Source organism: Bubalus bubalis, chromosome 20 (genome assembly GCF_019923935.1).
Source record: "Bubalus bubalis isolate 160015118507 breed Murrah chromosome 20, NDDB_SH_1, whole genome shotgun sequence".
NCBI lineage: Eukaryota > Metazoa > Chordata > Mammalia > Artiodactyla > Bovidae > Bubalus > Bubalus bubalis.
The window spans coordinates 47,627,236-47,654,620 of NC_059176.1; the positions used below are offsets into that span (position 1 = coordinate 47,627,236).

The 27,385-nt window shown below is 47.5% G+C and overlaps 1 protein-coding gene across 4 annotated transcripts in view; it reads right to left on the minus strand.

The window, feature by feature from the left end:
• Positions 1–287: 287 nt before the first annotated feature.
• The window catches only part of ZNF592 (zinc finger protein 592), a 48,727-nt gene continuing 21,629 nt past the window's right edge, over positions 288–27,385 (minus strand). For all 4 annotated transcript variants that reach the window (XM_025271724.2, XM_025271722.2, XM_025271723.2 and 1 more), the window contains exons 4-11: positions 19,931–22,193; positions 11,526–11,704; positions 4,742–4,918; positions 4,297–4,456; positions 3,899–4,186; positions 3,577–3,689; positions 2,816–2,951; positions 288–1,613 (exon numbers count right to left, since the gene is read on the minus strand). In XM_025271724.2, coding sequence (XP_025127509.2) covers positions 1,113–1,613; positions 2,816–2,951; positions 3,577–3,689; positions 3,899–4,186; positions 4,297–4,456; positions 4,742–4,918; positions 11,526–11,704; positions 19,931–22,174 — 3,798 coding nt within the window. In that variant the 5' untranslated portion in view covers positions 22,175–22,193 and the 3' untranslated portion in view covers positions 288–1,112. The remainder of the gene's footprint in view (positions 1,614–2,815; positions 2,952–3,576; positions 3,690–3,898; positions 4,187–4,296; positions 4,457–4,741; positions 4,919–11,525; positions 11,705–19,930; positions 22,194–27,385) is intronic.

Consider the following 27,385-nt stretch of genomic DNA (forward strand, 5'->3'; position numbering starts at 1 on the left):
GGAGGTGCCCAGCAAAATGTCAGTAGGCCCTAAAAGCCAATGCCACTAGCTCAGTGTTGCAGGGGGGACTTGGAGGTGACTCCTGACCGGCATTACGACCCTCCCTTCACCCCTTCAGAAGCCCTGAGCTCCTGGTTTCCTAACCACAGCTGCAGAATCTAAAGAGGACCTTCCTTCTTGGACATCAGGAAACACCATTCTTTCTCAGAGATGGGCCAGTGAGGGAAGTCTGAGGAGGAGGAGGGTAGGGCCAGGCTCACCTGAACAGGAATACAAGAGCCTACCTGCATGGTAAGAAGGTTTTCTTTTATTTGAAATATAGTCTGAGCAACATGAGTGTAGCCGAGAGGAGGAGGGGCTGGCTGCCAGGGCAGCGGCCTCTCTAATGGCACAGGAGCAAGAGTACAAATATCCCCATGTCTGTGTGCCTCAAACCCCGCGCTCATCAGGAAAGGCAGAACAGCAGCAGAACAAGGACGCACAGCTCCTTCGAGGGGCAGTGGGGCAGCAGGGGGTCCTGCCTCTCTGTGCCTGGCTTCCAAACAGAAGCTTTTCCCGCCCACACAGACAGGATGAGCCCGTGCGACAATGAATCCTCAGGACTGTTTGCGGGGAAGGAATCAGAGAAGACAGAGAGGAAGGGCATGGTTACCGAGAACCCTCTGCAAGCCAGGCTGGGCGAGCTCTCTCCAAGGGGGACCATGCCAGCACCCTCCTCCCCGTCTCAGGCTCTGGAATTATGAAGCGAGCTGCTGCAGGGAGGCCCAGGCTGAAGGCAGAGAAAGGGGACCTCCCAGAAGAGCGCGGCTGCTGAAGGGCCTTGAGCAGAGGTGACAGCAGCAGGGTTGGAAGGACACAGACGAGAGTTGGGGTACCGAGAAGCAGCACAAAGCCATAAATAACAGAAGCAGATTCGGAGCTGTGAGGGTCCTGGGTGACCCCGTATCTCCCAGGGTTGGGGGCCACCCAGCTCCCCGCAGCTCAGGGCAGACACTGCTCCAGGACACAGCCGGACACACTCACGCTGGGTGGGGCCTGTTCTTTCCCACTGTCCACACAGCAGGCGGAGGACGCCACGGCGCCACCCCGACCACGCACCGCAGGGCCTCTGGTCACACGGGCGGGGATGGTGTGTGGCTGTCCCGGTCCTGAGAGGTCTGTGGTCGACTGGGAGCATCTTGGGCCCCGTCCTCATCCTGGGCCAGGCCCAGAGATCTCCCCGTCTCGGAGTCGCCCACCAGAGGCTCCTCGGCACTTTCTTCCAGTCCGTTCTCCCTGGTCTCCATGGGCACCTCCTCCCCAGAGACCTCCTCTGGCTCTGCCGCCTCTGCCTCTTCCTCCTCCTGGTCTCTCACCTTGTGGACGATGAAGAGGTGGCGGCTGAGGGAGCCGGCAGAGGTGTAGCACAGGCCACAAAGGAGACACTGGGCTGTGGAGCTGTCCTTCTGGTGCTGAGGTATGTGGCGCTGGAACTCCAGCCCCGAGTCCGTGGCAAAGCTACATTTCGCACACTGGAAAAGCGACTTGTGCCTTTTGGTGGAAGAGACTGGCGTGCCATTGCTGGTGTCAGGAGCGGCCCCCACTCCACTGACTGGTCTTTTCAGATGGTTCACCTGAAGGAGAAACGATGTGAGCCTGGGAGTCCAGGACACGAGTCCCTGGCGTGGGCAACACAGCCCGAGGACTTGCAGAATCATCACCCAGGCCGGGCTCAGCCAGCCCTAGGTTCTGGTCTAGGTTTGGTTTGCTTCTTTTGCTTGTTATAATGGACACTTCCATGTACCACAGGATTCCAAAGAAGTGGGAAGGGTACAGAAGAGATGAAGTCCCCCCTCCCTGGCTCCCCAGACAACACTGGGGTTCTGAGGTATCGCCGAAAGATGTTCCAGGCATGCATAGAAATACAACCACCACCTTTTACAAGATGACAGCATTGCATGCGCACTTTTTTTCACCCTGCTTTTTCTCACTTAACAACATATATTGACAGATTTCTTTACCCCCTGGGCCAAAGCTATCTGACAGATAAATCTCAGAAGTGGAACTGCTAAATCAAAGAGTGTACGCATTTGCAGAGAAGAGAAGGTGTGCATCTTAATCATAGACAGTTGTTGCCAAAACGTCAATTGACACCCTACCTGCTGTGTGTGAAAGGGCCTTTGCAGACCAGGGCCCTTCTCTGAATAGCCAGTAAAGAGCCCCCCAAAAGCCAGGCAGCTCTCTGGGTTTCCCAGACATGCCTGCCCCTATGAGGAGCTGCCCCCACCATGGAGTGGGGGGAACCCACTGGGAAGAGGGACACGAGGCTGCCCCAGAAGCTGACCAGAAATGGGTACAGGGCATGAAACAGGGGTGAGGTCAGAGGGCCCGGGGCAGTGGGAGTCTGGGTCTGGCTCCTCTGAAACAGGGGTGGGGTGGGGATGGGGGTGTGACTCAGTGAAGCACCGCATCCTCTCCCAGTGGGCAGGCCTACCCACCCCACCTCCTAGGACCACAGAGAGGCAGAGGCAGGAGGTGCGTGGGAAGCAATCCAGTGTTCACAGGGCACAGGACACACCAAGGGAGGGGTCGCAGTGACACGGAAACGGCAACAAGAAAAGGCCACTGGCTTGCCTCGTGGATCTCTGCTCCTTTCTTTGTGTGCAGTCCCCAGGCAGGTCACATGAGGCTAGAGAGTGACCAGCATGGAGGTTGCTGTCACTGCTGGCTGCTCCCCAGCCACAAGGATGTGTGGACTCCAGTAACCAGCCCAGCACCCCTCCAGCTCCAGCCTCACCGAGCAAGCTGCTCCGGTGGGCAGGGGCCCCACACTCACCTGAGGGGAATGTCCACCCGAAGGTCTGGCTTTGGATGTCTGGCTCAAATCAGGATTTCTGATACCGTGCATAAGGCTGATGTGGCTCTCCAGGAGGGAGGGCCGAGGAAAGCTGGGGCTGTCCTCTGTGCAATACCTGCAAAAGCACAGCCAGAGCGGCCGTGTAAGATGGTTGGCCCCAGGGTCCAAGGGGCCAGGCAGGCAGGCTAAGGTGAAGCTGCCTCTGGCTCCAGGGGAGACAGTCTGGGGGTAGGCAAGGTGGTCCTCGGGCTGGCAGGGTGGCACTGGGAAATCCAGCCAGTACAAGCCAGCCAAGGCGGAAGATGACAGGAAGTCAGAGTATCTGTACCGGCCCTAAGCTGTGACCTGACTCTCCTCTCTCTGGTGTCAGTGTCCAGAGACCCAAGTGCAGGCCCAGCAGTCAGCCTGACAGAGCAGCCTGTTCTGTCCGAAAACTCGGAGAGATGGTACTGAAGCCTCATGGCTGAAAGGGCATCTGCTCACATCGCACCCACTCCTCTCAACCTCAGGGCCCTCCACCTCCATGGGGCAGGGCGGCCTGGGCTTAGGGAATTGGGAAGGGGGGCCCTCCAGAGCCACCAGGCTCTGGAACGCCCTCTTTCTGACCTAGCCACAGCACTTCCCAGCAGAAACTTGCTTGTCTCTTGCCTCCCCTGATCTCATAGCTGAGAAAAGCCCTAGGGGTACCACGGCGGTCTGGATGAATTTCGGCCTCTTGGCTCCCACCTCCAGGGACTCACCCACAAGTGTAGACTTTCTTCACTGTATCATGGTTGTTGCGGATGTGTTTGCGCAGGCTGTTGGGGGTGTGAAAGGACTGTTCACACTGCCGACACGGGTACCGCTTCAACGTCTATGGGGACGACAGGATGCAAGGTGTCAGAACCCTAAGACAGTTCTGGGTGCATCTCTCTTCTCAGAGTCAGACAGAAAGAGGATGCCCAGAGAACCTCAGGATCTGCGCCGCCCAGCATGCCCATGGCACCAGGAACCAAAGGGGGTCATGCCGTGGCAGGGGTTCTGACCTTGCAGGACAGACGGGCCTGGACGTGCCACACTTACCCGACCGTGGCTCTTTTTCATGTGGGACACGTAGCTCTCCCGATCTGGAACCCACTCCTGGCACTCCTGGCAGGTCCAGCCGGTGTTCCTCAGCCGGGGCCTGGCCTCAGCCCTGCGGTGGGCCTCAGGCCTGCCCCAGCGGCTGGAGGGCAGGGCACTGCCCCGAGCAGTCACACTGAGGGCTGGCGGCTCAGCAGGCACTCGAGGGCCAGGGCGGCTTGAAGACGAGTCTGCTGAGGACTGGAGGCTGGACAGCTCGTCCACGTTGCGGGGCACACCATGGGTGCTCTGGGGACAGAGGGAGCGATTACTGACTGGTTGGGGGCGAGGGATGCAGGGCCAGGCACCCAGCCTGAGGATGTGCCAGTCTCCCCAGGCCCCTCCCCAAGGCGCCCCACCTTGACATGCTGCATCAGCTCCGGCTTCTGCAGGAACAGGAGTGGGCACTCGGGGCACTTGAAGACGCCCACCTGCGCCATGCTGGCGTTCTGGTAAAAGTGCTGCTGGATGTGCCTCTTCTTGTTGAAGACCATTTCGCAGGAGCACTTATAAATGAGCCTGCCATGACAAGCCCCAGGGTGTGAGGTGACCAAGGCCCAGCCGACAGAACCACAGGCCCCTCCACCCCACATGTGATCTCTCTGAAGCAGACTCAGGTTGGGGAAAGCAATACTCTGAGCCAACGTGGACACTCCCCAGTCTCAGACATCTCCAAAGCACTCCCGGCTTCTAGCCACTCTCCGCCACTAGCCCAGGCTTCCCAGTCCATCCAACACCTCCCGCAGGGCCCCAGGCCAATCTGCTCCACTCCCACAGGCCTGCAGGCCCCGCAGCCACACTCACTGGGAGGGTCTGTGGGGCTGGGTGGGATGCTGGGTGGCGCTGTGGTCCGCAGTGCTACTGGCAGTCTTGAAGGCCATGGGGCAGAACGCACATTTGTGGAAAACCTGGCAGTGCCGCTCCTGGATGTGGCTTTTCAGCAAGGCCAAGGTCAAATGGACAACCCCACAGTGGATGCACCTGGATGACAGAGGTGGGGCCGGGGGAACAGGTACATCAGACCAAGAAGTGGTGTTAGAAGAGGAGGGATGGAGGACAGAAAGAGAGCCATCTCAGGGACCACCCCTCCCTTATGCATTTGGCCTTGAAGGTGTGCGTGCTTGCTGCCGCCAGGCACAATGCAGTTACCCAGGGCCTCCCAAGCCCAAGACCCTCCTGGTCGAGAAGGGGAAAGAAAGCCCTCCCCTCACGGGCCAGAGAATCTTCTTCTGCAAGCCAAAAACTTGATTGAGCCTAACCAAGAGGAGCTGGTGGGAGTGGAGAAAGGGTGCTTCAAAAATGACATTAATAGCACCCATTTAAGTGTGATCCAACTGCAGGAGTCCAGGGCGAGTTTTAGAAGGAGACTGCAGAAAGCCTGTGCCTCCCCACACATGGGCGTGGAATAGGCAGGGATGGTCACTTAATAAAATGTACACCGAGGAGGTGCTACACTCGCCGTGACAACCACATTAAACAAACAGCCCTTAAAGCCCAAGAAGTGCCCTAGAGCAGCACTGTGGAACTTGCTGTGATGACAGAATTGTTTCATACAGCACTGTCCATGTGACTATTTAAATTTCAATCAATAAAATAAAATGGCCAGTTGCCCTGGCTATACTTCAAGCTCTCAATAGGCACATGTGCCTGATACTGTTCTGGACTCAGCAGCTCATCAGTGTTCTAAGTTCTCCTTGGTGGGACTATGGATAACATTTTTATTTCTCTTTTCCCATACTGATTTGTACTTTCTGAGTTTTGTTTAGTGACTATATCATTTTTATAACATAGGAATTGTCTTAAACCATTTCTCTGAAATTGAGGTCATGTGGAACTCTTCTTTCAACTTCAAAATCTCTCTCTATAAATACTATGTCTCCTTTCTTCAACATCAGAAAATGAAGTTGCTCTAAGCTAACCTGCATCTATTCAGGTTCTTAGACTCTCTCATGTATTCAGTCTTTCTTCTCGCCTGAAAACACAGACAGGTCTCCCTTACATGAGAGAACACCCTCCCTGCTCCCAGCTCTGGAGGTAACTATTATTCTACATTTGTTGCAATATTGCTTGCTCCTGTAACCTTGGCATCCCAGTAATCTAGAAGAGAGGGTGTCACTTTACTGAAAGGACATTTCTTCACTTAAGAATTCTTTGACTCCAAATATTAGCATTCATTTCAATATATTAGCCCATTTTTGCAATCCACATGACTCATCACAGAATCCTGACCAATCCTTTTTGTTTTCCATTCTTATGTGTCTGTTTAGGGCAGGGCAGGGGGAGAGGGGGAGACAAAATCACCTTTCACAAACTTAATCAGCAATGAGGAAAAGTGCACAGAACCCAAAGCCTGTTCGCAACTAAGGCCAACGAGCATTCATTACTCAATATGTATGTGTTAGAGCTTCCATACAAACTACTTACACTTAAATTATATTTTCTTTTCTCTCCTGCCAAACAAAATAGTGACCAGCTCCTAGCACACAGAAGCATATCTATACCACAAGTAATTATGAGGGGAGAAAAAAATCCACACATTTCCAAATTCATTCAAAGTAGCCAAATACACCTGATATGTGTAAAGAATCTAAGTGGTTTTATTTGTGCAGTTTGACCAAACTCCTACAGGAGCAATATAAGTACAAGTGAAAATCCATTCTATTACCCAGCAGACATTCTTGAAAGAAACCTCATGGAAAGTAAGAACATAAAGGGGTAAAAAAACACGGCCAAGTGGTCTCAATGAAGGACTGAATTAAACAGGGCTTGGAAATTAATGAAAAGCTGTGTAGAAAAGAAATCTAACCCCAAGACACAACTCTTTACCAACTTTTTTTTTTTTTTTACCAACTGTTTTTTTTAAGAGAAAACAGACAATTATAGAACCATATGCTGTCAAATATATAAAGCTTTAGAAAAGATACGGCTTCCCTAGTGGCTCAGCTGGTAAAGAATCTGCCTGCAATGCAAGAGACCTGGGTTCAATCCCTGGGTTGGGAAGATCACCTGGAGAAGGGAAAGCGTACGTACTCCAGTATTCTGGCCTGGAGAATTCCATGGACTGTACAGTCCATGGGGTTGCAAAGAGTTGGACATGACTGAGCGACTTTCACTTAGAAAAGATAAAGAGCAGTAAAATATTTAGCTTTGTTAATAATCACAAATAAGTAAATAACATATTATTAAATAGTCTAAACCTGCTTCCTTATGACATCATTGGTCACTCTCCAAATTATCAACAAAGAGCAGAATAATTTACAAAACCCTAAAAAAATTACAGTGTTGGGACTTCCCCAGTGGCCCAGTGGGTAAGAATCTGTCTGCCAGTGTAGGTGACATGGGTTCCACTTCTGGTCCGAGAAGATTCCACCTGCCACAGAGCAACTAAGCCCATGCACCACAACTACTGAAGCCCATGCACCTAGAGCCTGTGCTGTGCAACAAGAGAAGCCATCGAAGGTAGAGAAAGCCTATGCAAAGCAACAAAGATCCAGCACAGCCAAAAAATACAATTTTAAAATAAATAAAAATATTATTAATATAAAACTCTATAGTAGAGCTCATTGAAATGGAACATAGGTACTCTTAGCTTTACTAAAAATTATTAATATCCAGAGAATGGGAGAAAATACTTGCAAATCATATATCTGACAGGAGATTTGTAACCTGAATATATAAAGAACCCTTACAGTTCAACAACAAAAAGACAACACAATTTTTAAATAGGCAAAGGATCTGCATAGAGATTTCTCCAAATAAAATATACAAATGGTCAATAAATTTATGAAGATATGCTTGACATCATTATCTTCCAGGGAAATACAAATCAAAACCATAATGAGATACCACTTTACACCCACAATAACTATAATCAAAAGTCAGACAGTAACAAACATTGGCAGTGATGTAAAGAAGTCAAAACTTTCATCCACCCCTGCTGGGAATATAAATGTGGTATAACTACTTTGAAAGACAATGTGGCAGTTCCTCAATTTGACTCAGCTATTTTACTCCCAGGTATATATCCAAAAGGACTGAAAACATTGTTACATAATAACTTGTACATGAATGTTCATTAGCAGCATTATTCATAAAACCCAAAAAAGGAGTGAATAACTATTATTTGTTATAATATGGACGGATCTTGAAACTATTATGCTAAGACTATATATTATATGATTCCATCGAAATGAAACATCCAAAGGACGCACATCTATGAGACAGAAAGTTGTTCGCTTGGAATGGAAGGACCACAAATATAGAGTTTCTTTCTTATGGGTGATGAAAATACTCTAAAATTGATCATTATGACTGATTGTAAAACTTTGTGCATATAATAAAAACCACCGAATAGGACACTTTAAATGGGTGAATAGGATGGTACATGAATTACATCTGAATAAAAGCTGTTGCAAAAAATACACTAATAGCTGAAGATCTTAAGTACAACGAATACTATGTCAGTGTGCATATCTTCTGCGTTCAACCACAGGTCACTGAAAACATTAATGTCAGTATCTTCAGTAATCCTAGCTGCATCATTTTGTCTGACCTTTCTTATAAAAAGGCTTGATAAACTACTTTTAAGACATTACATTGCTTTTTACTCTTACAGAAGAAGGTAAAATATTTAATTAAAGTACAAAAAATACTATTAATCCATCTGCATTACTGAAAACTTCTTGGATTCAAGATTCAAATACAGGGACTTTCTTGGTGGTACAGTGGTTAAGAATCTGCCTTCCAATGTAGGGGGACACGGGTTTGATCCCTCAGTGGGGAAGATCCCACATGCTATGGGGCAACTAAACCCACAATGCAGCCAAATAAATCAATATATTTTTTTTTAATTCAAGTACAAAAATTAAAGTATTGATTGCTATTGGATTCAATTTGATCTTGAAATAAGCAGCATACATTTAAGTCAAAATTAGAAAGGTATTTTCAAGTGTTATGAATACTGCAAAACATAGCCGAGAATGCTGCCAGGCAACGCTCTTTCCAACATGGTGGCAAGGGCTATGTATAACCCCATCTCTGGGTTGTTTTCTTCCCATCTATGTTAGCATCTCCATTCTCCCTAACACATAAAAGAAATTAATCTATATTTGAAAGTGGTTATCCCAAGAGACGGAGAAGGCAATGGCACCCCACTCCAGTACTCTTGCCTGGAAAATCCCATGGACGGAGGAGCCTGGAAGGCTGCAGTCCATGTGGTCGCTAAGAGTCGGACAGGACTAAGCGACTTCACTTTTCACTTTCATGCATTGGAGAAGGAAATGGCAACCCACTCCAGTGTTCTTGCCTGGAGAGTCCCAGGGATGGGGGAGCCTGGTGGGCTGCTGTCTATGGGGTTGCACAGAGTCAGACACGACTGAAGCGACTGAGCAGCAGCAGCAGAAGCAGCAGCATCCTAGGAGAGAAACCTGGAACTGATCACTAACCACTCCCCATCCCTCACCCTGGTATATAAGCCATCCTCAAGCCCTAATGCTTCTACTTTATCTCTCTCAGGTTTTCCTTCTCTCTATCCTCACAGCCATGCCTTAGCTGGATCCCTCAGTGTCTCATCGGAATTGTCACACGACCAGTCTCTAGTCTCTCACCTCTAATACACATATCAGCTTTCCAGAATGATATTTCTAAAACACAGATCTGGCTGGATCACTCCCCTGCTGCAAATCTTTCCATCGCTCCTCACTATCCCCAGGAAAACAGTCCAGATGCCTGCCAAAGAACACAAGGTCTTGCATGGCCTGGCCCCTACCAACCCCCTTGTCTCATTGCTCACCCTTCCTCCAGTTCATCATGACCTACACCATGTTTATCCTTCCTAAGAGTTTTCTGTGTGTGCTGGCACCCTTGCCTTTGCTCTTGCCAGATAGGCTCACCTCCTTTCTTCTACCTAAAAACCTCCTCCTATCTTTTCTATGAAGCTTTCCTGACCATTCCTCAAATATAGGACTTAACCACTCTGAATCATAAGTACCTGCATGCATGTTTGTAAGCCATCAGATTAAAGCCCCCTTGAGCACAGATGGATTTTAACCATCTTTGTGTCTTGAGTGTTTGGCACAAGGCTAAAGACAATAGTAAGAACTCAAAAAAAGTTTATTAAATGAACTGTGCTCAGTTGCTCAGTCATGTCCAACTCTTTGCAACCCCGTGGACTATAGGCCGCCAGTCTCCTCTGGCGGTTTCCCAGGCAAGGGAAAATGGGTTTCCCCAGGCAAGGATACTGGAGTGGGTTGCCATTCCCTTCTTCAGGGGATCCTCCTGACCCAGGGATTGAACCCGTGTCTCTTGCGTCATCTGCATTGGCAGGCGTATTCTTTACCATTGGGCCATCTGGGAAGCCCATTAAATGAACTAAATCAAAATTTAATACCAAAGAGAAGAAAACTTTAATAAATTTGGGCAAAATTAAATTTCTGAAGCAAAAATGATCAAAAAACATAAAATGTAGAAACTCCCAAGCAAGTAAACCAGTAAAGGAGACCTGACTGGGTCAATGTAAAATTACAGATCAATGAGTTTTAGAAGGAGTATTCACTCTCATTTTTATCTTTTTTCTGAAAATGACTTCTTGCTTATATTCGTTTAACACCATAGAAATAGATCAGTTTAAAATAGTTTGCTCTTGGTTTTACCATGAAGCTGATCATTTTTTCCATTCTCAGGTCTTACTTCTCACAAACTGACAAAAACTAATCAACACAAAGATACAAGTCCTTTGACTCTGACAGCTTGCCATTTGTTCAGAAATTGAGAATATTTGAAAATACCAAAATTTGCAAATTTATTATTGAAATAGTACCTTAAAATTAATATGCCAAGCATAATAACTTTCTAAGCAAATTTATATACCTTTAAAAATCAAACTGACAAAGTGAATGTTGCTGTTGCTGCTGCTGCTGCTAAGCCGCTTCAGTCGTGTCCGACTCTGTGCGACCCCATAGACGGCAGCCCACCAGGCTCCCCCGTCCCTGGGATTCTCTAGGCAAGAACACTGGAGTGGGTTGCCATTTCCTTCTCCAAAAGTGAATGTTAGGTATAGCCTAATATCCCCAATACCTTCCTCTTTAAACCTTTTCTCTTTTTTTCATCTTTTGGCCGCACTGCGCCACTCACAGCATGTGGGATCTTAGTTCCCCAACCAGGGATCAAACCTGCGTCCCCTGAAGTACAAGCTCAGAGTCTTAACCACTGAATGGCCAGGGAGGTCCCAAAGCTTTTTTTTTCCCCCCCCAATATTTAACTTTTTAACTCCTTGTTCTTTTCCTTGCTCTTCTGGTTCCCTACAAAGTAAAAATGTCTGTCCACATACCAATCAACATTCTTGTCTTATTAAGCTGGAGTCCAGGGCTCATAAGACCAAAACTCAAAATTCCTCTTATAGCTTGGCTATGCCAAAATATGTGGCTTATGGGATCTCAGTTCCCCAGCCAGGGATTGAACCCGGGCCACAGCAACGGAAGTACCCAATCCTAACCACTAGACCACTAGGAAATTCCCAAAACTCCAGTCTGAAATGAGTTACGATCCAGAAAAAGCAGCAGCCACTGGGCAAGCCCAGGACAACACCCACCTGTAGCCCACCTTGCGGGCATAGTGCAGGCAGTTCTCCTTTACGTGGGTCTGGAAGTAGGCAGAGCGGCAGAGGGCCCCGCACTCCGGACAACAGTAGGGGGACTTGTGGGCGTGGATCCGCTGGTGGGCGCAGAAGCTGCACTGGTTGGGCAGCAGCATCTGGCACACCTGGCAGGTCTAGGAAAGAACATGGAGAAAGTAGTTCAGGCAGGAGCCACGGGCCAGAAGCTCTCAACCAGGCTGCCTGGCTTTCCTAGGACGCTGATCAGAAGGGCCACCACCCCCAACCGTTCTCTCTCCCAGCTCTCCTAGGACACTGGGGACACCCCCAGCCTCACACAGTGATGACACTGATGCCCTCGCTAGCTTTGCCTCTCACCTTATTAATCAAACGCAGACCTGACCCTATTTCCCCCAAAATCAGTCCTACGCGTCTGGCTGTGATCCTGCTCTCTCCCGGCTCAGCAGAGGACCAGCTTTTCCTTTCTGGAGACCCAAGGCACTTCTTGCATTCTAAAATCCTGCTACACTGCCAGGCCTACCAGGGCCTCTGCCCTGGCTCAGCAGGTTCCAACTCAACACCTTCAGTAAGTTGGCTCAGTGACTCCCAGAGCAGACCTGAGCCCCCCTGGTTAAAACTCAGAGGCCTCCATGCAGACCAGGTTTCCATATGCTCAGCCTGTCTGCCCACTCTGGGGTTGGGGGAGCAGTGCCTGGAGCCACAACTGCCCACATCCATCCACAGAGAAGCACAGAATAGGTAGTGGCTTCCTTGTTCTCAGACCCAGGAGAGAACCAGAGGCTGACAAGTCCTCCAGGCCGACTCACAGAAGCTCTCAAACAGGGAGAGTCCAGAAGACCAGAGGGGAGAGCGAGAGACTGAGCGGGGGCCTATGTTGGGAGAGGCCCCTCATAGTAACACGGGAGCCACTGACCTGGGCTCAGGAGTGCTCAGACTGATAAGCTGTTAGGGAGGCCAGGAAAAGATCTGTTTTAAGCAGTGATATCCAGGATGTAGGGCCCTTACAGCACAAACAATCCAGCTTTTTCAACAAAAGAAATGCCAAGGCAAAAAACAAAAAAGATTGAGGGAAGAGGAATTTACAGATTAAAAGAGACTTAAAAGAAATTTTCAACAACTGCAATGGATAGCCCTTATTTGGATCCTGATCCGAGCAAGCCAAGTGTAAAAAGAAATGAGACAACTGGATATTTTAACCCTAACTTAATGATGACAATACTGAGACATTTGACACTTGATATTAAGATTTGATAATAAGGAATTATTATTAATTTTGAGGTGTGATGATATTATATCTATGGGTTTTTTTTTAAGGAAAAAACTTTATATTTTAGATATGTATACTGCAATAGATACTATAATGCTAGGATTTGTTTAAAAATAATCCACTGAGGGAGAGGGGATAAGAACACAGATGAAACAAGACAGGCCACTGAGTTGGTAAAAAAAAAAGTATTCTCTGTGACTTTTACAGCACAGTATTTTGACTTACACATCCTTAATATGATATATTCTAAGGATATGAAGAACTGCAAATACACCCTCAACTTTATGTGGTTTCCTAAGGTTAGAATATTGGTCTTGACATTTTAAAATCTGTGTGTATATGTATGTACATGTGTGTATACAGTAGGAAAATTTTAGGAACCAAGGTTTTCAGTATAAAATCAGTTACATAAAAAGTATAATCTTGGCCTCCCCTGGTAGCTTAGTAGTAAAGAATCTGTCTGCCAATGCAGGAGAGACAGGTTTGATCCCTGATCTGGGAAGATCTCACATGCCACAGAGCAACCAAACCTACGCACCGTAACTACTGAGCCTGTGCTCTAGAGCCTGGGAACCACAGCTGCTGGAGCCCTCGGCCTGTGCTCCACAAGAGAAGCCACTGCAGTGAGAAGCCCCACTCCTGCAACTAGGCAAAAGCCCGTGCAGCAACAAAGACCCAGCACAGCCAAAAATAATAAGATTAAAAAAAAATTTTTTTAAGTATAATCTTACATTTCAGTAGCAGTATAAACTCAAGATCTCTCTTTCCTTATTTTAAAACTTTGTATTTCTTAGCTCTGGCCACTGAAAAGGCCTAGAAACATATTCAGCAAAATAAGCCTATCTGGTGCCCAGAATGTAGCCTCTAAATATCATTTCTCACTTAAAAAAAAAACAACCATCATGGTCTCTTAAAAAATTGACTGATTCTAGGTTTAGCACAAGAAATGCGCCCAAATCTTGCTGGGGCTCAAAGCAGGGAAGCGTCTCCAGGTTTAATGAGTTCAAGTGAAAGGAACACAGGAACACGGGAGCCAGCCTGCCGGGACCCCCACTGACCAAAATGGGGTAATTGAGCATCGAGAAGAGTGAGTCACAAATCAAAGACATACAACAGACTGAGAAAAAACAAAAGGACACACACACACAATACAGAAGAAAACCATCAAACCACGAAAGGAAAACAAAAGAAAGGAACAAACAAGAAACAAAATCAACTGGAAAACAAAGGTTTAAAGTGGTAATACACACACTTAATGGTGTACAGTGGTAATACATATCAATCAATAATTGCCCTAAATGTCAGTGGACTAAATTCTCCAATCAAAATATGTGAGAGTGGATTAAAAACAAAACAAGAGCCTACAACTGCTGTCTACAAGAGACCCACTTCAGAGTGAAGGGCACACCAAGATTGAAAGCAGGGGAATGGAAAAAAAGGCATTTCATGCAAACAGAAATGACAAGAAAGTGGAGGAAGCAATACTCAGACAAAAATCCCTTCCAAAATCACATCAAAAACAAAACAAAACTTAGGAGTAAGCCTGACCAAGATGGTGAAGGAGACTTACATGCTCAGAACTATAAATATTGATAAAGAAAAGTGAAGATTCAAAGAAACAGAAAGACATGCCATGCTCTTGGATTGGAAGAATTAATATTGTTAAAATGGTCATACTATCCAAAGCAATCTACAGATTTGATGCAATCCTTATCAGGACATTTTTCACACAACTGAAGCAAATAATCCTAAAATTTATATGGCACCATAAAAGAACTGCCAAAGCAACCCTGAGGAATAGGAACAAAGCAGGCGGTTTAACCGTCCAGACTTTAGACAATACTTCTAAGCTAGAGCAATCAGAACAGTGTAGCACTGGTGGCGAAACAGACACATGGATCAAGGAGACAGGACAGAGCCTGGAGATAAAGCCACATGTCGACAGTCAATTAATCTTTGACAAATGAGCAAGACTATACAATGGGGAAAAGACAGTCTCTTCAGCAAGTCGGCCAGGTGCGTGTAAATCAATGAAGTTAGGACACATCCTCACACTACACACAAAAATGAACTGGAAAGGGCTTAAAGTCTTAAATATGAGACAATAACTCCTAGAAGAGAACACAGGCAAAACATTCTCTGACATAAAGTACATCGATGTTTTAAGTCAGTCTCCTATGGCAATAGAAATAAACGCAAAACTAAACAAATGGGACCTAATCAAACTCACAAGCTTTTGCATAGCAATAGAAACCATAAACAAAACGAAGACAACTTATGGACTGGGAGAAAATATTTGCAAACAAACAGTGCAACTAACAAGGGCTTAATTTTTAAGTTATATAAACAGCTCATACAACTCAGTAACAACAACAACAACAAAAGACCCAATCAAAAAACAGGCAGAAGATCTAAATAGACATTTCTCCAAAGAAGACATACAGGTGGCCAACAAGCACAAGATGCTCAACTAACACTAATAATTAGAAAAATGCAAATCGTAACTACAAGGTACCATCACACACCAGCCAGAATGGCCATCATTAAAAAGTCCACAAATAACAAATGTTGGAGAGGATGTGGGAAAAAAGGCACTCTCCTATACTGTTGGTGGGAATGTAAATTGGTGCAGCCACTATGAAAAACAGTATGGAGCTTCCTCAAAATGTTAAAAATACAGTAACCATTTGATCCAGCAATTACCACTCCTGGGCATATATCAGCAAAAAACTTTTAATTAAAAAAGATACATGCACCCCAATGTTCATAGCAGCACTATTTACAATAGCAAAGACATGGAAGCAACCTAAGTGTCCCCGGACAGATGAATAGGGTAAAGAAGATGTGGTATGTATGTGTGTACACACACACACACACACACACACACACACACAGAGAAATACTACTTAGCCATAGAAAATGAAACAATGCCATTTGCAGCAATATGGATGGGCCTAGAGATTATCATACTAAATGAAGCAAGTCAGAAAGAGACAAACACCGTATGGTATCACTTATATGTGGAATCTAAAATATGATACAACTGAACTTTATTTACGAAACAGACTCACAGACACAGAGAATAGGTTTGTGGTTGCCAAAGGGGAGAAGGGGTGAGGGAGGGATGTATTGGGAGCTTGAGATTAGCAGATACAAACTATTATATACAGAGAAAGGATAAACAGCAAGGTCCTACTGTATACCACAGGGAATTATATTCAATGTACTGTAATGAACCATAATGGAAAAGAAAAAACAAGAATGATTGAACATATAAATATATAAATAAATATAAAAATAAATATATAGAAACCAATGAGCTTATTATAACACTAACACTAAATAATAGAGGAGGTCACCTCATACTGATTAGGGTGGCTATGATAAAAAAAAAAAAAAAGATGCACTATTGGTGGGAATGTAAAATAGTACAGTCCCTGTAGGAAAAAACAGTATGGGGGTTCCCTGAAAAATTTTAAATAGAATTACCATATGATCCAGCAATTCTACTTCTGGATATATACCCAAAGGAATTGATATGGTACAGAACAGGGAATATAGACAATATTTTACAGTAACTATAAATGGACTATAACTTTTTTGTACAGCAACTATAATTCAATAAAATGAAGTATTTGATCACACAAAAAAAGAACTGAAAAGATATTTGGATACCATGTTTGGTCTTCCCAGGTGCACTAGAGGTAAAGAAACCGCCTGCCAATGCAGGAGACATGAAAGATGCGGGTTCAAGCCCTGGGTCGGGAAGATCCCCTGGAGGAGGGCATGGCAGCCCACTCCAGTATTCTTGCCTGGAGAATCCCATGGACAGAGGAGCCTGGCGGGCTACAGTCCCTAGCATCGTAGAGTCGGACAGGACTGAATCCACTTAGCACATATGCACATAGCGTGTTCACAGCAGCATTATTCATAATACAACTACAGGCAACACAGTGTCCACCAATGAGTGAGTGGGGAAACAAAAGGTGGGACATACAACAACAGGATATTATTCAGTCTCAAAAAATAAAGGAAATTTGTCAAACCCTGGAACATGGATGAGTCTTAAAGATATACTAAATGAAATGAGTCCTTCAGAAAAAGACAAACACTGTATGATTCCATTTTCTAGAAATTTGATTATTCTAGTCAAATTCATAGAAACAGAAGGTAGCATGTGGTTACCACGGGGAAGGAGTGGGGAGAATAGGGACTTGTATTTAATGGGTTTAGAGTTTCAGTTTTGCAAGATGAAGAGTTTTGGAAATTGACAGCACAACAATGTGAACCTTCTTAACTATACTAAACTGTACATTTAAAACTTTATGTTATGTTATTTTATCACAACTTTTAAAACTATTAGAGGAGGGACTCTTAAAACACCATTTAGGATTGCTGGGGCATCCATTCACTACTGTGAAAACTATTAACTGAGGAAAACAAATTTATCCAATTTTCCAACATAAACTACATTTCAGGGTAACCTAAAAGCCCTCAAAGGAAGCGGGGAAGATATTTTACACAGAATTCCGGCTGATAAATGAGAATAATAAAATTTACCACACCCTCACACAACTCCTAATAAAATCACTGACTCAAGCAGCAATTATTAATGGTAAAGATAGGGAACTTTCTAAGAAAAGGATCAGAACATCACTAGCCTAAACTCAATGATGAAGTTTAGCATCATTAAAACTGAGACAATCAAGAACTCTGGGCCTCCCTGAAGTAAGGAATTATGAAGAACACAGTACTCCCACTCCTCAAGACTGAACCTAAATCTAATCAAGTCGTCACTGCTAACGTCTAGTCTATAGATAAAATATTGGGTATAGAACAACAAATTTTATTGTCTGGGGAAGCAATCAGCCGAACTCAAAATTATCCTGAAAAAGCCTCAGGAAGCAATCAGTCAAACCCAGAACAGTCCTGGAAAATTCTTAGGACACATGACCCAGTTTCTTCAATACAGTGATGATGTGAAAAATCACTGGGTGATTTTTGGGTGGAGCAGGAAGAGGTACTGCTCTAGATTGAGAAATATTTAAAAGCTGGAACAAACAAACACAACACGTGGTCCACATTTGGCTCGTGATTCACAATAAGCTCAGTTATAAAAAGACAATTTTGACCCAAAGGGAAAACTTGAATACAGACTTGTATTCAGACAATATTAAGGAATTGTTACTAATTTGGTTAGCTGTGATAATAACGTTATAGTTAAACAAAAGCTTAAAAATAAGAACCTGTTTGACACCTGCCCAACAAAGAGGCCTGGAATGTAAGGGAGGACCCCTCCAGCCACTGCAGAGGGAGGGGTTCAGACTCCGGGGAAGAAGTCAAAGGCCCCGAGCACGTTGCCCTGCAGTCCCTCCCCTAGAGTGGAGCCCAGCCTGGGGCTCGGTGACCCCTCTTACGCAGCTCCCACTGGAAGGGAATGACACAGAGAAGATGCAGGACGAGAAGGGTGCCAGCCTGGGATCCTACACCTGGACATCAGCTGGCTCAGATTTTAAAGGGCAGGTGAATAACAGTGTGGGGGGAAAGCAACCACGGGCCCAGGCATCAGACCTCCACTGGCAAAGGTTCTGACCACAGGACCCAGAAGACCCACTCCTGTCCAAGGCAACCATGCTAATGCAGCCCCAGAGGAAATGGACCGGGGGGCCCACACCCCACCTGACTCACCAGGAAGAAATGCAAACCGAAACTGAGAAGGTGAAGATGAGCGGCAACAGACTTGTGGCACCATGTGGGCTCCTCCTGGGGGCTGCCCACTGAACTCCACCTCCGGCCTCTAGCCCTGGACCCCCAAGGCTGGACCCCCTCATTCCTAACCACTCCCTGTTCCTCCGGCCACTCTACACTTTCCATACCTGTCCCTCCCCTTCCTCCAAACTCACCCTTGCAGAGCCAACTCAAATGTCATGTCCACAGCACAGGCACCTTCCCTACACCTGGAACCACGATGAGTCAGTCCCTCGAAGGAACTCTACACAACGGTTCACAAGCGTGTCTTAGCCCCAGTCTTAGCCTGCTCCACACTTCAGCAGTCTGGGTGGGGAGCCCTGCCCTTGCTGAGCCATCATGAGCTCCTGAAGGAGCTGTGGTCTTCCTCCCACTGGCATCCCTGCTCTCAACATACAGCCTCCGTGCACACAGGGGCCACTCGGAAGACAAATGCAGAGCTCATCAAGACACCAACAGGTGCATGGGCCACTGTGGCCCTGGCTTAAGGAGGCTTGGTGAGCGGGTGGGCATGGCTAAGCCACGGAGAGAGCCACCTGGAGAAGGGAGATGAGGCCGTCAGGAGGCCTGCTTCTGCAGACGACCTTGCTGACATGGACACCACTGACACACAGGGTGCCAAAGGGTGCTTTCAGCATGGAGTGCCTTAAGGCACACACACACACTCTCACTCATTAGGATCTCATCACGTGCACACACACATCAAGCATAAACACACACACTCATCAGGATCTCATCAAGCATAACCAGGAATTGGACCGAGATAAGAACAGAGATGAGAGCAGGCCCCAAAGCCTTTGCCTGGGGCCTACTCAAGTAGGCCTACTACTCCTTCCTTCTACAGTCTACTCTCCTTTCTTCCATATCCATCCTCCTATTGGCCCTGCTACGGCTTCCCCAAAGGGATTCTGCAGAAAGAAAGCAGCTATGTCCACTGTGGGCACAACAACCTGGTGAAGATGTGGTTCTCAGACATACAGCCTGAGGCACGGGCAGTGACACACAAACCCCTGCCCCTGAGTTCTCGGGCACGTGCAAGGACTACACTGACAGTGGCCAGAGACCGGGGGCATCCAGCAGAGACCTAGCCCTGGCCGGGCAACAGGCCCTCAGCCGCTGGAGGGGGGCGGAGTGTCCACAGATACACACCGCAGACCATCAGGGCCTCCCCTCAGCTGCGGGCAGGACGCTTTCTCAGGAAATCCCAAGCACTACACATCCAGGTGGGTGGCTAGCCAGCAAGGCAGGTTCCTCTCCCAGGGCTCTTCCAACGCCCCCACTGCCCTAGATCAGTGAGCCCAGGTATGGGTCTGTGTGAACCCGGGGCCTGACAACCGCCCCAGAGATGGGAGGCGGCCCTGCTCACCAGCCCCTCGGTCTCCTCAGTCGTTCTCTGGAAGTGTGCGGCCATCGCCATGTAGTCTCGCATCTGCTTGTGACACTCCAGGCACTTGATACTGTGCCGGATAAGCCTCACGGGGTCCGGGTAGAGCGGCAAGGCGGGGAGTGGGGTGCTGGCATTGCTGGAAGCCTGGCCGGGCTGGGAGGGGGAGGGGGGCGCCGTGGCGGCTGGCGCCGTGGAGTTCGCAGGGGTGGACACGAACATCTGGTCCGCAGAGATGGGCTTCACAAGCAGCTGAGAGCACTGCATGACGAGCCCCTTGCTCTTGTGGTCGCGGGCGTGCCGGAGCAGGCTGCACTTGTTGAAGAAGAGCAGCGTCTGGGAGCACAGCGTGCACAGCACCTCGATGTGGACGCTCCGCCGGCCGTAGTGCTGGCTCAGGCTCTTCTCTAAGGCGAACGCGTCCCCGCACTCCAGGCAGCAGTAGCCACTGGCCGGCACGTGGATCCTGCTGTCGGCGGGCGGGCTGAGGTTGGGCGCGTAGAGGGGCACGGGGTTGGAGCTGTGGAGGACCTTGTTGAAGACCTCCAAGACCAGCGGGGCGGCCTTCTTCACCTGGTGGACCAGGGGCACTGACATCTGCGTGGGCTGAGGCTGACTCCGCCTCTGCGCGGAGGACTTGGCCGTCACTGATGCGGCCACGCTGTGGGGGACCAGGTTCAGGTTGGCCAGGTGCACGGCCTTGGGCAGGAGGTTGGCAGGGGCGGGGGTGGAGGCTGGCGGTGCCGGGCTCTGCTGCGGCTTTCTGCCCGCCTGCGCGCCCGAGGCAGCCCCCTTTTGGCCCCGGGCCCCGGAGCTGAAGCAGGAAGGCGAAGGCTCACTGGCTTTCGCTGTGTACTCCTCCCCTTTCTGGTCACTCTGGGGGCTCCCAGGCTGTGCCCCCACCTCAGCAAAGTGCTCCACCCCAGACAGGGTGGTGGCCTCTTCCTCGGGTGCCTCGCTCGGGGCCTCGGCGGTGGTGCTTCCTAACGGCGAGCCAGCGGGGGACTTACTGGGGTCGTCGGGGTCTGGCAGGATCCTCGTGACAGTCCGCTTGATTTCCCCTGAAGATGTCTTGATGGTTTTGATCCTGACTTTGGGGATTGCTGGTGGGGAGCTGGCAGCCACGGAGGGGGAGCCCTTGCTGCTGCTGTCACTGCAGATGCTCCGAGGGCTGTCAGAGGGCTTGATGCCCTTTCGGGTGGCCTCCAGGGGGCTCCGGGGACTCTTTGGTGACTTGGGCATCTTGGGGCTGCCTCTGGAGCCCTCCTTCGCGGGCCCTGAGGGATCCTTCGTGTGGCTGGTCTGATCCTCCTTGGAGACATTGGCCACTCGTTTAGCCTGCAGGGCCACCAAGGCCGCAACACAGGAGGACAGCTTGGAATGAGCTGGCTTGAGGCGCTGCCTGGGGGGGACCGCCGAGCCGGTGCCAAGCTCTGAGGCCAGCCCCTTGGGCTCTCCAATACTGTTGCTGGGATGGCTACTGAAGTCCAGGGCATCCCCGAAGAATCGACTGGCATCCAGTTCCTTGTGCACCTCCAATGCTTTCTGCCCACCTCGCTCGTGCTCCTGAGGACTGCCAAGGGGCAGGGGCTCAGGCTTGGGTTCTTTCTTACAAAAGTGATCAAACATATGCAGCTCCGGGACTGGAAACTTCGTGAGAGCCTCCAGGACAGGGCCCCCCACAGACCCACACCCAGGAGGGGGCGGGAAGTAAGTGTCAGAGTGCTTGGGCTTCATCCCAAACCCATTGTCTTTGATGGCGTCCTCGGGTTCTGGGCTGGAGATCGGACTGAACTGGTTAAAAGTTGGTAACGGCTCTGACTTGGAGGCCTCCAGCTTGCCGGGGAAACCCCTGGTACTGTCTCCATTCATGAACGTGGAGTCAAACTTCCCACAGTTGTGGCCTAGACTGTGGGGGTCTGCAGGCAGGTCAGAGCCCCGGAACCCATTGTGCAGGAGGCTGGGGGCGATGTGGTCTTTCTCCGCCTCAAATGACTCCTGGCGGCTGGTATTCTTGACGATGACACTCACAGCCGGCACATCCGAGGCTGAGCCTGAGTGAGACAAGGACACGTTCTCATCCACACACAAGCCTGGGGGTTTGAGGGGGCTTTCATTCTCCTCACTGGGGGTCTGGATGGCCTCCTTGGCATCAAGGCTGGTGGGATCTGGAATGTCAAAGGCAGCCAGAAGGTCGTCAAAGTCTGGAGTCTTCATATCCCCCATGGCTGGATGCAGGCAAGGGCTAGAACAGAAACAGAACAGAATTAGTGATGGCCAGATCCCACCAAGGCTCGATCCAGCATCATCTTCATCGCATAACCCACTCACTAACACGCATGCAGCCAGCACGCCCACACACAAACCCCCCACTCTGTGGGAAGCCACACCCCCGAGTTCTACCTCAATAGGTTTCTAAAATGCTGGGGATGCTGGGGGGAGGAGTGGAGGGAAAAGTTAGTACATTGTGACATGCCTGCCTGGTGGGCTCTAAGTATCAAACAGGGAAATTCCTGGCTGGCTACGTAACTGAAAATAGGGTACATTCACATGATACTCCCTCAATTTCTCAGGGAATATCATCACTCCACAATCATGCTGCTAAGTCACGTCAGTCGTGTACGACTCTGTGAGACCCCATAGACAGCAGCCTGCCAGGCTCCGCCGTCCCTGGGATTCTCCAGGCAAGAACACTGGAGTGGGTTGCCATGTCCTTATCCAATGCATGAAAGTGAAAAGTGAAAGTGAAGTCACTCAGTCATGTCTGACTCTTTGTGACCCCATGGACAGCAGCCTACCAGGCTCCACCGTCCATGGGATTTTCCAGGCAAGAATACTGGAGTGGGCTGCCATTTCCTTCTCCAGGGGATCTTCCCAACCCAGGGATCAAACCTGGGTCTCCTGCATTGCAGACAGACACTTTACCATCTGAGCCACCAGGGAAGCCCAGACTTGGCTATAATTTCTGCTAATTTACTCTTAGTAACTGATCATTAACTTTGTATAACTTGGTTTTTTGCTGCATGAATTCAATCAAATTCAAAATGATTTACTATTGCCAGGATTTAACCTATCTCATAGATAAACTCTAGCCTATTATATCATTCCCAAGTTTTTTTTTCCTCTAGTCAGTGTCTGCTTGATTCCTTAATTTTCACCCCAAATTCATTACTGGTTGGTGAGTGGATCACTAAACCTGAGGGACTGAGTGACTCTCAAAGAAGCACACAGTCATCAAGCTGACCAGGGAACAGTTTTAAAGCCCTCAAGTTTACTTTAATACACAAAGAAAAGAAAATCTACCTGATTTCTTCATGCTTTGGAGAAGCAAAGCTGCAAAACTATTGCAAAGGAGGAAACCTGAGGCCTTCCATTAAGAAATTACTAACGCACTCACTTTTAGTTGAGATGTGGGGCTGGCTGGTTCAAACCTGCTGAGAAGAGGAAGAGAAACCCGACCATCTCCCTGGTTCAGCCCATAAACCCTGCATCTACTGTAGCATCCCAGAGCCTGACATGCTTAAGTGTCTCTTACACCATGCTGGTACTGAAAGCCTTTGTGAACGCTGACCGACACAGCTCTTTCATAAAGCAGAACAGTGGCTACACAGAAACAGATAAGGGGCGAATCCCTGGGCCCAGGAACCCTAATGCCAGAAATTGGTTCTAAGAACAAAAATTCACCCACAAGTTATATGCAAAAGTGTATGGTATTATTAAAACAACACCAAAAGGAAACACACACAGACACACAAAGAAATCTAAATGTCCATGGACAAGGAATGGTTAATAGACTATTATGTAATCGTTAAAAACTCCAATTATGAAACCTAGGTAGCAACATGGAAAATCACTTACAGTGTTAAGTTTAAGAAAAGATAAATACAAAAACTATGTCAAACTATAACAATGTAAAACTTAGCATGCATTTGGGACAAGATTGAAAGAAAAAAGTGATTTGTGCAGGGTTGTGGGATTACTGGTGGGTTATTTTGTGTGTGCTAGTAGACTCCTTTTATAATTTAAAAAAGGGAAAACATAGGGAAAAAAAGAGAAACACTTAGAATCACAGGGGACCAGTCAGCATAGGCATATCTATTGCCGCCCCATGGGATCAACAGGCTTGCAGGCTTGGTTTCTTGTCCCACCCCACCAAGCCCCAACAAAACACACCTGCCTTCTTAAAGAGTTCTCACAGAACACGAAACAGACTCCTCCCCAATTGGGAAGATGTCTAATTATGGTAGATACTAACAAAGTGAAACCCCAATTATCTTAACAGAATATGAGCTGGCAGAATCACTGAAGAGATGTAAAAGTTTCTGAATAACAAGTGATTATCTCATGGGACAGAAGTGTTGGAGCCCATAAGTAAGGGGAAGATACTGGGTATGGTAGGAGCACCAGGTCCCGGTACCAAGTGAGCTACTACGCAGGCCAGTCCCAAATGTAAGGAGACACCTGTGTGGTATCTGCTTTACCTTCCACTCCCCAGGGCTCCTCTTCTGTCTAGGAAAACATGGTTGAGGGAGCAGGGTTGAATAGAGTGGTCTTTTAAGGGGCTGGGAAAAGCATGTGGGAAAGGAGTGGTGGCAGCTGGCGGGGTGCTTCAAGGGTCAGTGAGGAGCCCGCCACCTTTACCTCTAAATCACAGAGATCCTACGTGAAGTCCTGTTCTCCACACAGAGAAACCTCAGGAGTGGGCTGAGAATGGTCAGAGGTCAAAGCAAAAGCTATCTTTTGCTAGCAAAACCAGAGCTAATAAATGGTATGGCGGGTCTCTATTTAAAACAAACCCCCAAAATTTAACATACCTTTTATGAAAAAGGGGAGAGGAAATAGTCTAAAATGTTAAAAATATCTCAACAGATGAAATTTTCTTTCCTTTTTATCTACACTTTAAAATTATTTCTTCAAACTATTTATTTCAAATTTTATTACTTAAGTAATTGTATTACATTATATTTTTAACATTATGAAAAGAAGAAGAAATTAGGCAGGCCAAAAAATTTGAGGAATTTCTTACAGAGGGCTCCAAAAATCATTACTATAAAACTCTTAAAGTATATCTAGCATGACTCAGCAAGGGACTGCCAGCTAGAAAATTGGTGAAGTAACTTAATTAAGATTAAAGGTGTAGTCAAAATAATAAGCTTCAGTTCAGTTTAGTCGCTCAGTCATGTCTGACTCTTTGTAACCCCATGAATTGCAGCACGCCAGGCCTGTCCATCACCAACTCCCGGAGTTCATTCAGACTCACATCCATCGAGTCAGTGATGCCATCCAGCCATCTCATCCTCTGTCGTCCCCTTCTACTCCTGCTCCCAATCCCTCCTGGCATCAGAGTCTTTTCCAATGAGTCAACTCTTCGCATGAGGTGGCCAAAGTACTGGAGTTTCAGCTTTAGCATCATTCCTTCCAAAGAAATCCCAGGGCTGATCTCCTTCAGAATGGACTGGTTGGATCTCCTAGCAGTCCAAGGGACTCTCAAGAGTCTTCTCCAACACCACAGTTCAAAAGCATCAATTCTTTGGCGCTCAGCTTTCTTCACAGTCCAACTCTCACATCCATACATGACCACTAGAAAAACCATAGCCTTCACTAGACGGACCTTTGTTGGCAAAGTAATGTCTCTGCTTTTGAACATGCTATCTAGGTTGGTCATAACTTTCCTTCCAAGGAGTAACCATCTTTTAATTTCATGGCTGCAGTCACCATCTGCAGTGATTTTGGAGCCCAAAAAAATAAAGTCTGACACTGTTTCCACTGTTTCCCCATCTATTTCCCATGAAGTGATGGGACCAGATGCCATGATCTTAGTTTTCTGAATGTTGAGCTGTAAGCCAACTTTTTCACTCTCCTCTTTCACTTTCATCAAGAGGCTTTTGAGTTCCTCTTCACTTTCTGCCATAAGGGTGGTATCATCTACATATCTGAGGTTATTGATATTTCTCCTGGCAATCTTGATTCCAGCTTGTGCTTCTTCCAGCCCAGCGTTTCCCATGATGTACTCTGCATATAAGTTAAATAAGCAGGGTGACAATATACAGCCTTGACGTACTCCTTTTCCTATTTGGAAGCAGTCTGTTGTTCCACGTCCAGTTCTAACTGTTGCTTCCTGACCTGCATACAGGTTTTTCAAGAGGCAGGTCAGGTAGTCTGGTATTCCCATCTCTTTCAGAATTTTCCACAGTTTATTGTGATCTACACAGTCAAAGGCTTTAGCACAGTCAATAAAGCAGAAGTAGATGTTTTCTGGAACTCTCTTGCTTTTTCGATGATCCAGGGGATGTTGGCAATTTGATCTCTGGTTCCTCTGCTTTTCTAAACCCAGCTTGAAAATGTGGAAGTTCACGGTTCACGTATTGCTGAAGCCTGGCTTGGAGAATTTTGAGCATTATTTTACCAGCGTGTGAGATGAGTGCAATTGTGTGGTAGTTTGAGCATTCTTTGGCATTGCCTTTCTTTGGGATTGGAATGAAAACTGACCTTTTCCAGTCCTGTGGCCACTGCTGAGTTTTCCAAATTTGCTGGCATATTGAGTGCAGCACTTTCACAGCATCATCTTTCAAGATTTGAAATAGTTCAACTGGAATTCCATCACCTCCACTAGCTTTGTTCATAGTGATGCTTTCTAAGGCCCACTTGACTTCACATTCCAGGATGTCTGTCTCTAGGTGAGTGATCACACCATCGTGATTATCTGGGTCATGAAGATCTTTTTGTACAGTTCTTCTGTGTATTCTTGCCACCTCTTCTTAATATCTTCTGCTTCTGTTAGGTCCATACCATTTCTGTCCTTTATCGAGCCCATCTTTGCATGAAATGTTCCTTTGGTATCTCTGATTTTCTTGAAGAGATCCCTAGTCTTTCCCATTCTGTTGTTTTCCTCTATTTCTTTGCATTGGTCGCTGAGGAAGGCTTTCTTCTCTCTTCTTGCTATTCTTTGGAACTCTGCATTCAGATGCTTATATCTTTCCTTTTCTCCTTTGCTTTTCGCTAATTTAATTAAGATTAAAGGTGTAGTCAAAATAATAAGCTTCAGCACACACCAATGTCTGCAAACTGTTGCAGGCAGCCAAAGTTGGAAAGAGCAGACCACAAAAGCCTGCCTGCCTGCCTTGCCTTACCTGGGGGCAGGTCTCAGGACCCAGGGTGAAGGCTCCTGCCCCATGGCCACAAATACCAGTCTAGGATCCATGGCCCCCCCGCAGAGCATTTAGTAGGGCTCACTCTAAAGCATCTGAACAAGCCAGATGCAGACCTGATGACCTAACCCAGTGATCTAGAGCGGCCAATCAGCAGGCAAGGCAGGTTCCTGGGGCTCCGGGGCCTAGGCTGAGAGCCAATCTCCCTTCGAGGTGAGATGGTGGAAATGTGCTATGATGCATACAAGTCCCTTGAGGGTGAAGAACAACTTCAGAACTGGCAGACTGA